The sequence below is a fragment of the Macrotis lagotis genome, chromosome 1, assembly GCF_037893015.1.
Source record: "Macrotis lagotis isolate mMagLag1 chromosome 1, bilby.v1.9.chrom.fasta, whole genome shotgun sequence".
NCBI lineage: Eukaryota > Metazoa > Chordata > Mammalia > Peramelemorphia > Peramelidae > Macrotis > Macrotis lagotis.
Window position 1 is genome coordinate 688,187,220 of NC_133658.1, and position 12,919 is coordinate 688,200,138.

The window sequence follows — 12,919 nt, forward strand, 5'->3', positions numbered from 1 at the left end:
AATGACATGCAAACTCAATAAAGGCAGTTTAGGGTATTTGTTTTATAAATTATGCTTAATGTGTCATATCAGACTTTATTTTCAGTTGCATTAAGGTCTTTAAATTTTTTTTTCAACAAACAAAAGTTCTTGAAGTCTATAACTCCATAGATGTCAACTTTGCTGAACAAATAGAGATGTAAGTTCTTGAATAACTAAAAAGTAAGAACCAGATACATTTAAATCACCTCTTTCCTTATATTGTTCCATTAGCTAGCAGCAGGTTTTGTATTCAATGTCAGTGATGTCCTATTGTTTTTGAATTATAAAGATTTTATTTATTTTGAGTTTTACAATTTTTTTCCCCTAATCTGACTTCCCTCCCCCCACAGAAGGCAATTTGCCAGTCTTTACATTGTTTCCATGGTGTATACATTGATCTAAATTGAATGTGATGAGAGAGAAATCATATCCTTAAGGAAGAAACATAAAGTATAAGAGATAGCAAGATCAGACAATAAGATATCAGTTTTTTTTTTTCTTAAATTAAAGGTAATAGTCCTTGGTCTTTGTTCAAACTCCACAATTCTTTCTCTGGATGCAGATCTTATGGTCTTATTGGCCAGTCTTAGAGATATGAGGTGGTACTGCAGAGACACTTTAATTTGCATTTCCCTAAGAAGTAATGATTTAGAGAAATTTTTCATATGACTATGGATCACTTTGATTTCCTCATCTATAAGTTACCTTTGCATATCCTTTGACCATTTGTCAATTGGGGAATGGCTTTTTTTAAAAAAAAAATTTGACTCAGTTCTCTGTATATTTTAGAAATGAGTCCTTTGTCAGAAATATTAGTTGTAAAGATTGTTTCCCAGTTTACTACATTTCTTTTAATCTTGGTTACAGTGGTTTTATCTGTGCAAAAGCTTTTTAATTTAATATAACCAAAATCATCTAGTTTGTTTTTAGTGATGTTCTCCATCTCTTCCTTAGTCATAAACTGCTTCCCTTTCCATAGATCTGAAAGGTCAACTAGTCCTTGATCTTCTAGTTTCTTATAATATTGTTTTTTATGTCTAAATCCTGTATCCATTTGGAGCTTATCTTGGTATAGGGTGTGAGGTGTTGGTCTAATCCAAGTTTCTTCCATTCTAACTTATAATTTTCCCAGCAGTTTTTATTAAAGAGAGAGTTTTTATTCCAATAGCTGGACTTTTTTGGTTTATCAAACAGCAGATTACTATAATGGTTTCCTGCTATTGCACATGGTCTATTTAACTGGTCCACCACTCTATTTCTTAGCCAATACCAGACACTTTTGATGACTGATACTTTATAATAAAATTTTTAGATCAGGTAGGGCTAAGCCACCTTCTCTTGAACTTTTTTCATTGAATCCCTGGAAATTCTTGACCTTTTATTTCTCCATATGAATTTACTTACAACTTTTTCTAACTCATTAAAGTAATTTTTTGGAGTTTTGATTGGTAGAGCACTAAACAGGTAGTTTAGTTTTGGTAGAATTGTCATTTTTATTATATTAGCTCAAGTATCCATGAGCAGTTGATATTTGTCCAGTTATTTAAATCTGATTTAATTTGTGTGAGAAATGTTTTGTAATTGTTTTCAAAAAGTTTCTAAGTCTGCCTTGACAAATAGACTCCCAGGTATTTTATATTGTCTGAGGTTACTTTGAATGGGATTTCTCTTTCTAGCTCTTCCTACTGTATCTTGTTAGTCATATATAGAAAATTTGAAGATTTATGAGGGTTTATTTTATAAGTGATGTACTATTTAAAAGGACATTCAGCTTGCAAAATGTCATTTGTAATATCAGGTATAGGGGAAGGAGTTCCTCAGAGGCAAATTGGCAACAATACAATACCCTTCCTCCTACTACTCAACACCTTCTTCTCTAGGCAGCACAGTAGAGCCAGGGGTGGGGAAAAAAATGATCACCTGGAAGGTCTTTATAGTTTAAATAATGAAACATATTTGGTCTTCAGGACCCTTCTTTTAGTAGAGAAATCAAGATATTTAAACTGGAGCCTTTGCTGTATGCGCTACAGAATCTCTCTGTATTATAATAATTATAACTCACATTTAAATGGTGCTTTCCTCACAAAAATAAGGGACCTGAGACCTAGAGAAATAGTGACTTGACCATACTTTTTTTTTTTCAAATATCCTCAGCTTTATTTTAAATAGCCTTTCTTTAAGATCAGACAATATCAGGGGTTTTTTTCCCCTAAATTTAAGGTAATAGTCCTTGGTCTTAAAACGCTGCAGTTGTTTCTCTGGATACAGATGGTATTCTCTATTGCAGACATCCCCAGATTGTCCCTGATTGTTGCACTGATGGAATGAGCAAGTCCATCAAGGTTGATCATTACCCCCATGTTGCTGTTAGGGTGTACAGTGTTTTTTCTGGTTCTGTTCATCTCACTCAGCATCAGTTCATGCAAATCCCTCCAGGCTTCCCTGAATTCCCATCGCTCCTGGTTTCTAATAGAACAGTATTGTTCTGTGACACACATATACCACAGTTTGCTAAGCCATTCTCCAATTTAAGGACATTTACTTAATTTCCAATTCTTTGCCACCACCACAAACAGGGCTGCTGTGAATAAGTGATGTTTTTACCCTTTTTCACCATCTCTTCAGGGTATAGACCCAGTAGTGGTATTGCTGGATCAAAGGACATGCATTTTTGTTGCCTTTGGGGCATAATTCCAAATTTCTCTCCAGAAAGGTTGGATGAGTTCACAACTCCACCAACAATGCATTAGTGTCCCAAATTTTCCACACCTGACCATGCTTAGCTACTGTTTCAAGCACTTGTTATTTTATAGGCTTTTATGCATCTTAAGACCAAAAGGTTTTCTTAATTTCACAAAACCTTTATTTCTTTTGTGATATAATTTGAGTTATTTTATGTAGAAGTTTTCATTTTGAAGCAAGAACTTAACAATGTTGAAATCATGTATCTTTGAAATACTAAAATAAAATTATCAAATTTTTCATTTTCCTACTGAATATTTTCATCTGAGAATTATCCTAGCATATTGAATAGAGAGCTGATTTCAAAGAAGGAAAACTTGGATTCAAATCCTGCCTTCAAATCCTGTGGGCAGGTCAGTTAATATCCTAAGCTAATATCTTAATACCTTTCAAGATAACAAGATATTCATTGATCTGCATTGGATGGACTGTTCTCACTAGAAGTTCTCTGAAATCATACATCTAGGAAAAAAAAATAACTGTCAGTGGTCATTCCTCTGTTTTGTCCATTTGCTTAGTCTCATTCAGGGATTCTTAACCTGGAATTCGTGAACTTGTTTTGTTTTTACCAATTTAATAACTCCTTTATTAGCAGATTTGATGTCCTTGTAATTTTCAGAATATTATTTTATGCATTTAAGCTATTATTCAGAGAAGGTGCTCATTGATTTCACTGGACTGCCAAAGGGGTCATTAACACAAATCTCTACTCTTGTTCCTTACATATAGAATTTGAATTTCAAGTGCTACCTAATTCTGCCCATAGCTGGTCCTGGTGCTCCATGTTACCTGCTAGGATCGATTACCTGAGTGGGAACTTATTAAGTTTCTTTCTATAGTGATCCAATGAGATTCAACAATAGATCCCTCAATAGGAGTTCTGGGTTAAAGTACCTGAAAAACATGCAAGCATATCTTCACACCCATTGTCTTTTTTCACAGTCATTTTTACTAAGTTCCATCTGGAAGAAAGACAAATGCCCATCTATTCTCTTTTTCTATGAACTATACAAGCAGCTTAGATAGTAGAAAAATAATCCTAACATTGAGAAATCTAAGTCCTTCAGTTTGAATTACAAAGGAAGTGCATAGAATTAAATGTCTTCAAAGCTGATAAATCATTGCACCAATATCAGAACTTTTAGATAAATGATCAAAGCAGGAATTTATTTTACTTCACAATGAATATCTATTACAAGGATTTTTTTTTTCTGTTTTCTTTTTCAGTGTGGGTTTGCGATGTTTAAAAGGGAGAAAACAGTTTTGTTCATTTGAAAACAATAAAATTTAATATGTATAACTATCAAAGATAAACAACCATTTCTATTTCCAATGTAGAGACAGTTTTCATATATTCATCTTAACCTGTTTTATAAAATAAATTGTAAACTATAAAGTGCAGATTCTTCTTCAGTTAATGTATTACCACAATTTTACATGCTAATAAATATTTAATAAATATAATTTAACCCTACTTATTCCAATCTTCAGATAGAACATTTGATAATGCTAAGTGACAAAATATGTCATAAAAATTCATCTTTATTTACATAGCTTATCTTGTTCAGAACAGAAATTCAGCATGATATAGTGGAAAACATGTTAGATGTAGAGTAAGAAGGCCTTATTTTTCCAATCCCATCTCAGACACTTAATAGCATTGTATTTCTGGTCAAGTCATTTATCTCTTTGATTCTCAATTCCCTGATTTGTAAAGTAAAGATACTTGCACTACTTGGTATCATACGGTTTGTAAAAAAGCAAAAAAATTTTATAAACAAGATGCTTTTGTGTAAATGGCACCATTTTCTTTGAAAACATTATAAAGAAAATATCATTAACCAGTTTACAGCTACTGCTACTTGCTAAATAGAAAATTATCATCAGTAGATTACAATTTTACATAGAGTATAGTAATAAAGAGATCCTCCTAGGAATAGTAGTCTCCAAGAGTTCCCAAGACCATAGATCTCGGTATGATAAAAAAATTATATTAAATGTAAATAAATGATTGCCTTTTTTCCTGAATTTATATATAAGAAAGCAAACCAAAATATTGTCCCATTCTTTTTCTTTTCCATTTCTTCATGCTTCTAGTTGTTCATTGCATTGGGTCAGACCTTTTGTTTGGGGATTTTGAGTAGCAGTTTTGTTTTACTTTTGTAGCAGAACCCTTTATATTACATAAACTAAACTGCAAAGTCTAAAACTGCCTTAAAGGAGTATTCATGCATAATTTTATCACAGATGCTCTTCTGTGAGCAAAGCAGATTTTTTTTTTAACTGCCAAGATTTTTACATTGAATGAGACCCACTGGAAACAGTTTTGTAGAAGTGTATTATAACCACTATTGTGGTGGAAAAGGGAAAAAAGTTATTTTTTATATGTGTGTTTCCAAAAATATCTATAATATATCCAAAATGATATTAGAAACATTTTATTCCATTCTAATTCTAACGGATATTATTCAATTATTATCAAAATTATATTTTATTATCTTAAATGTTCGAAATGACCAGACTAAAGGTCTCAAATAACCTAAGTTTCCCTAATGCAGGAAAAGTTTAGTTGGGATAATAAAGAAGTATATTAATTCTACAAAAAATTGAGATCAATGGATTAGAAGGGTCTTTACAGATCACACAATTAAATTCTATCAGGGAACTGAGGCCTAGAGAAGTTAAATATTGCTCTGAGTCAGGATTTAAAATTCAGGTATTTAAACTTCAAATGCTTTCTACTAGATGGTGCCTACTGACATTTGTTTAAGTTATAGTCAGTCCATACTAATAATTAGTTATAATAACAATAATTACCAATAATTAATCTGAGGAAAAAAAGGACTTTCATTTCCTTGGAGTAGTTATAAATACCACAATAAAGTTGATGTGAAAACCATGTTTTCTAAAACATCTTATAAAAATTATCCATCTTTTGATGAAAACTAATGAACTTTATAAACTTATTGACAAGTAAATGTAATTTTGTCATATTAGCACAGAAATTTCCTACTTTGTAAATTATACTCTTAAATGTGAAGTTCAGATAGCCACCTAAATGAATACATCATAGAATGTTTAAAAGGTTTTGCATTGTTATGGTTAACATTGTATTTGACTTAAATGCAGTCAGTAGAATAACAATAAAAATTCTGGTTTTATTAAGAAATTTAAAATTTTTCAGGATAGCTAGGTGGCACAGTGGATAGAACTTCAGCCCTGGAGTCAGGAGGACCTGAATTAAAATCCAGCCTCAGACACTTGATACTAACTTAGCTGGTGACCTTGAGCAAGTCACTTAACCACAAAAAAAGAAATTTAACATTTCTAATTATCAAATTTCACATAAACACATTGAATTAGTTGAAATAGCTTAAAATACCTAGTAATAATTAAAGTTCATGAGTAGGGACACTCATGTATATTAGATTTCTTTCTCAGTAAATAATTAGAATGAAGTGTAAATAATTCAATTATATTTAAATATATATTATTATATATTATTATATATATTATATTTAATAGATATTAATTTTGTTATTTACTTTTTCAGTAGATTAAAATATAATTATCTTTACTTGTTAGTTCCCCCCTAAATAGACTTTCCTTTTATTTTTCCAAAGTCAATAGTTAACTCTAAATTATATAGTAAAATCTTTAACTCACTTGTATGTTATCACTTGATTCTGACTTGACCCACAAAAACATTTCCAAGGGAAACAACCAGGGGTCAAAATGGACTAATTGTAATTTCTTTACCTTTCTTTTTCCATAATCACCCTCTAGTGAACATGGCAAAAGAAGTTAAATGTCTTAAGTTTATACTGCTTTTACATTCAGAACTGGATCATGAAGATATTCAGCCCACAGAATGTTTTTAATAAAGTCATCATATGTACAAATTTTATTACTTTTCAATGATTGCTTTCAAAACACAGAGTAGACAAGGAATAAGGACAATAAGAAATATCCACTAATTTTCTGGGAAAAGGTATAATAGAGAGGGAGAAGACATATTCAGAAATCTATTTAGGACTATTCTAGTTTTGTATGCTTTTCCATTTTTTTTTTCCTGTCCCATTCTTTCCTTTGCTACTTATATCATATTCACATGGTCAGAAAGAAAACTTTGGGTTGAGTTCTTGCTCATATTAAAATGGCAATTTCAGCAGTAAACAAAAGCCACCCCCATCCTTAATCTCCAACAAGAACAACAAAAATATTTATTCGTCTGGCCTACCTCAAATTCCTTTTCACCAAACTCAAGCTCATGATGAAAAATTTCCAAGTCTAGGTATGCTGTATATGTACTATTTGAGAATTTGACTTTTTTTTGTTTAATGTCAGCATCCACATCAGGAAAATTGTTTTTATGCCTTTAAAATACTTGTTTTTAATTGGGTTTTTGGAGGAAGTGGTCATTGGAAATTTAATTATGATCTTTTCTTCATTCTTGTTAGGTTTCAAAATCTTAAATCCAACAATAACAAAATGCATTTTTTTCAATATGACAAAGTTACATAAGAAGAGAATCCCCCTTGCACGTAAAGAAAAATGCAATTATTTTCTATTCTGAATCTCCAGACTGCTGTTTTAGAAAATCATATCTGATTATTTGCTCAGCAGAAGATTATTGAGTTGATTTAGCTGTGATTTTACTTAACAAAGCTTCAACTGCATTCCTACTGTGGAGTCCAAAAAAGGTAGAGAGATATAAATGATACATTCAAACTGTGATTTTTGTGAACAGGGCCATCAATGCACCCCTCGGAGCTAATAGCGGAGATGAGAAACAGTGGGTTTGCACTAAAACGAAATGTACTGGGGAGAAACTTGACCGCAAATGATCCATCACAGGTAATGATCTTTTTATCAGTAAGCTGAAAATGTCTATAAATCTAAATGTGATTGCTTGTGAATTGCTACTTAATGTTTTCCAATATGCATGTCCATAGGAAAGCAAGAGAAAGCAATGGAAAATGTCTAAGATCTATTGTAGTTTTGCTTCTTTACCAAGATGGCAAATAAGAATTTATTTTTAAACCTCTCTTTTAATAAATGAAACCTCCTCTGGTTACTGTAAATGGTCTTTCCACTGGCACCATGCTTAGGATTCTGAGTGTGTTTTGATGCTACCTTGAACCTGAGGAATCTGGATGACAGAAATCAGTAGAAATAAGAAATATGTAAAAGCAAACCCCCAACATTACAATACAGTATTTTAAACTCTTATTTATTGACTTAAGTTTTTTTTAAAGTTGTCCACATATGGGAACACAGTGCTTCTGAGCATTGAGAGGAATTGTACAAATTAAGAAGGCAGCTCATATATGAAATGAAAGACTGTTGAAAATTTGAAACCAAAAGGTTGGAGTGGCTTTAAGGTTCCTTTAAAGGTCCATGATCTTATTCATTATGTAGATTTCTTAAATTCAAAATAAATCTCAAAGATTTGACATGATTCAGCCTGAGGGAAGAAGGTGGGGACGAAAGCTATGATATGTGATGATTTGTAGCTCTGGCATCCCGCCTTAAAACACCCCTGATGCTGGCTCACATGTTCATCTCTGCCCCAGCTTATCCTATTCCCTTCGGGTGTTTTTTCTACTACTCACCCAAAGTATTCGTCAAGCAGTCTTATAACTTGTTAGGAAATTTAGCAGTTTAATATCAGTCTCTTGTTGGTACAGGAATATGTTGCAAGTGAGGGTGAAGAAGACCCAGAAGTTGAATTCTTAAAATCACTATCAACTAAACAAAAACAGAAACTACTCAGGTAATTATACCAAAGTATATACTTGATGACTTGAGCTATAATTTTCTTACATATTTAACTGCATGTGAGCCTTTGGGTTTACAGTAGGTACTTTGCACTCCTCTTCATCACATTAATTGGGTTTTTTTTAAGGACAACTGTAGTATGAAATTTATTAGGAAATGCACCATTTTATACTTACTTTAATACAAATTTATGGGCTGAGGTTTCCAATATACTTAAGATATTTATAGATTGTACTTTTTTAGAAGAAATTTTAAATTTCTTTGTTTCTAACTTTCCTTAGAAAATATTTTCAATTTCTTATATTTTTGGTATTTTTATTTAATTTTTCCCCCTCATTTGAATTAAACAAGTCTTAAGTTGCCAATGGATATTTAAGTTATCTATACTTTCTGTGTCAGTTTACCCCTAATGTTATGTAATTTCTGCTAGAGTACCAATAGAGGGAGCATATATTTTGTAGGTACCACAGAAGTGTTAGAGCGACTTGTAAATTTGCCTTTCTATTTTATAGAGACAAAGCCTAGTGAAAACATATGTGTTTTAGAGTAGATCAGATGTATCTAATAAACCAATTAAGTAGTCTAGGAAATTTTGGGGGAAAAAATTTTAATTCTAAAGATTACTTGGTAATAGGACTAACAAGTATCTTACTTCTTTAGAAAAATAGAGAATTCTAAAAGAAAACCAGTGGCATCTATTTTGATCAAAAAAAGTTATCAATTTTAAAAGAAAGGTAAATCCATTGAGTTTCAGATTCTTTTTTAATTTAAAAGCAATGTTGGGTAGCATTTTCATTGTATTTTGAAATAGCTTCACATGTATAATATATAAATTTTTTTAGACTAAATGTACCTATACACCCAAGTTCCAAGGCATCCCACATAGTGTTGTTTCATATACCTATCAATCTAGGCTTCCTTTAGTTTAGCAGCTTGTAATGTCAAATTCTGACTCAGTACTGTGAATAAAAGAGACAAAATTTAAGCAGTGGAAATAAGAGCTATTCAAAGAATTGTCCTTCGTTACTTCCAAATAATTTAATAATTTGAAACATTGTTCTTTATTTATTTTCAAGTATACCATTTAAGTTAGTTAATATTGCAGAAAAGGAAAGTAATACTGAATTTGAAAATTTTAAAAGAAAAATGTGTCATTTAATAGAGAAATTTAAAAGTTAGTATCACCACCTTTTAAAAAAGTCAGTGTATTGTCTTGAGCCACTTAACTGAAATCAAGGAGCTAAGTTAAGCATACTGATTACTCTTTTATCTCCAAATAAAGGAAATTGGATCGCCTTGAGAAGGAAAAGAAGAAAAAGAAAAAGGAGAGAAAGAAGCAGCAGCTGCAAAAGAAGAAAAGCAGAAGTAAACACAAAAAACATAAGAGCAAGTACTCCTCTTCCTCCAGTTCTACCACCTCATCCTCTTCATCTTCCTCATCCTCCTCTTCATCCTCCTCCTCATTTTCCTCCTCCAGTGAAACTTCAGAAAGCAGCAGTGAGAGTGACAGCAAAGAGAGAAAAGCACGCAAGAAAATGGTTTCTAAGAAGAAGAAAAAAGCCAAGTCTTCAGATGATGACAGCAGTGATTCTGAAGGGAAAGGGGGAAAATCTGTGAAGGCCAGGCTTGATGAAGAGCCCTCCAGTAGTCATAGTCACAAAGAAAAGATGAAGGAGAAGTCAAGGTTTTCAAAGCAAGAGAGTTTTGGGGAGAATCACAAATGGAGTGCCTGTGATTCTGAAAGAAAATCCAAAAGGCAGAATCACAGCCCAGTAAAGAGACAATCTGAGGGCAAGGAGAGGAATAGTGGGAACCAAAGCAGGGAAGAGAGGGATCACAGAAACTCCAGCAGAAGTCACAGCAGTTCTAGACCAAGACAGATAAGAAAGAGACGGAGTCGGAGCCCCAGCAAAGAGCCAAGCAGAAAGAGCAAGTCCCGAAGCTCTAGCAGATGTGTGTATAGAGGTGAAAAGAAACACAGAGAGGACTCAAAGGATGAGTGTGGTAGGATTACACACAGAGAAAGAAGCAGGAGTGGAGAACGAATAAAGAGAGACTATCTGTGACAGGTACCTGGAAATAGAAATAGCTCCACTTTTTTATTGACTACCTTCCCCAAGAGCTAAATTATGTACTATTGTCTTTCTAATAAAAAAAGCTCTATTTTCATTTTCCACTCCTGTAAACTGTCATTTCACATACAGTACCATGAGAATGAATCTTGTGAATATTTGTAAATAGCCTATTTTTTGTCTGTAGAAATATTTTCTTTTGATATTTTTTGTTTTCCTATGCTAAATGAACATGCATATAACTTTGTAAATGACATTTTCTTTGTTTTGAAATATCTTTTAAAAAAAGAACAACAGTTCATTGAATGGGTATAATTTAATTTGAATTTCTTATTGTTTTTAAGGATTAGATTTGCTTTGGGCAAAGCATAATCTTTGCAAAATCCTGGTGTAGTATGGTGAAATGCTAGAGTTATATTTCCAACTCTTTCTGGGATAAGGAGTGGCCTGAATATAATGTTTTGGGCAATAATTGAGGGAGTTTGGGTACTGAATTTTTTTTTTATTCTTAAACTTCTACCTTAGAGGGCAGTTTTCATGAGCTAAATAATGGTTTTAAAAGTTCTACAGAATTGTATAACATGTTTTGGCCTCCTGCAGTGTATAATGGGGTGAGGACTGTCTTAACATCATGAACCCCTGTTGGTCTTTGTCACTGTGGAGTCAAGTTATTGTTCGATAATTTTTCAAGACATGAAAAGAATACTGTTTTCAACCTTAACTGTTTCCAGGTATTTCATTCTAGGCAGTAGGATATTAACTTGGATGCCTTTTTTTTCTGTTGGCATACAGCTGTTAAGCTTTTATTTTTCTAAAGGTTTAAGTTTTCACTTCATGTCATAAAGATGAACCATTTTAATAAATTCCATTATTTTTTAATAGTAGTGAGAAACGTTGCTTTTTGATGTTGTGTCTGATTTCAGAGGAACAAGGTACTAAAATCAAACACATTGTGTTGCAAAATAGCCTTAAATTCATATGGGGGGGATAAGAAAAAAGGATAGTCAAAGAAATATTTTCATATAAATTGAAAAAAGAGACATACAAAAACCAAGTAAGTGCCTATAAGTTTTAATATATATCTCTAGGTATTTTTCATCATGTTTTCACATTTTCAGAGTGTATGTGTTTAAGTTTGTATAGATTTTGAGGTTCTCATTCACCCCCTTGCAAAACAAAAAGGCAATTGAGATTTTTCAAGTAGATGTTTGTTTTCTGTTTAATTGCTTTCTTTAGGTCTGAAAGCTCAGTAAGACCATAATGAGTCTATTACTTGAAGCATTACAAATAAAATCACTTTATGTATTGAGATATATTTGTCTTTCCCACACCCAAGAAATCCATTATCAGTATTAAGTTAAGGGAAAACCCTAATCCTGTTATATTTAATTAACATCATACTGACTTTTTTCTCTTCTTTATGTCTCTTTGGAAGTAACTTTGCAATTTATTGAAACAGGGCATTATTAACACCTAAAAGAGTTTCTTGGCCAAACTAGTTTTACTAGTGGGTTTTGAATGAAAATTAAACAAACCAAATCTAGAGTATTCTCAACTGTCCTTTAGCCTCCTGACATTTGTCTTTCTGTAAAAGTGACTTATCAAGTCTAAAGTCCCCTTTTATGCTTAGGAAGCCCTTTGGATATTCTCTAATTTAGCTTAGCTTCTTGATACATTTAAGAGGCGGTGTAAAATGCAAACAAAGGCCCAGATATAACCTGTCTGGTTATAAGGAAGACTCCTACCAGACAAAACATTCCTTATACATACAGCATGTAGTTATAGTGGCTTTGAATTTTCAATACAGCTTTGGAATGAAGCACCTAAGGTGACTTTGGCTAAAGATCAGAGTAGAACTTGGATGGCTTTCATCTCAACTTTCCACACTTAAAAATCAAAAGGAGAGGCATTTTACACAACACACACACACACACACACTCTCTCTCTCTCTCTCTCTCTCTCTCTCTCTCTCTCTCTCTCTCTCTCTCTCTCTCTCTCTCTCTCTGATACAATAAAGCACGGTTTTATGGAGACCTGCTTTGTTTTATATGCCTTAATGTAGATAATAAGGAAAATGGCTTGAAAGTAATTTTGTTATCTTAACGTAGCTGTAAATTAAAAACTTCTAATTCTAGGTTTGTTTTCTAATTGTTGTAATGGGACTGTAAATTACAGGAGAACATAAAGAAACAAACTAGTTAATTCCTCAAGGTCTTTTTCTCTGGTATCACTTTCATGTGCAATTTTCTAATAAAAGATTTGGGAGAGAACTGAAACCATTCATAAAATAGATTCTTTACATT

General features: G+C 32.4%; 1 protein-coding gene across 1 annotated transcript in view; it reads left to right on the forward strand.

Annotated features, from left to right (window-relative positions):
* Positions 1 to 12,611, forward strand: part of CIRSR (corepressor of RBPJ and splicing regulator) — a 45,217-nt gene extending 32,606 nt beyond the window's left edge. Inside the window, exons 8-10 of the mRNA XM_074215685.1 lie at positions 7,514 to 7,620; positions 8,454 to 8,539; positions 9,827 to 12,611. Of these exons, the coding sequence (XP_074071786.1) occupies positions 7,514 to 7,620; positions 8,454 to 8,539; positions 9,827 to 10,610 (977 nt within the window). The 3' untranslated portion in view covers positions 10,611 to 12,611. The remainder of the gene's footprint in view (positions 1 to 7,513; positions 7,621 to 8,453; positions 8,540 to 9,826) is intronic.
* Positions 12,612 to 12,919: the final 308 nt, after the last annotated feature.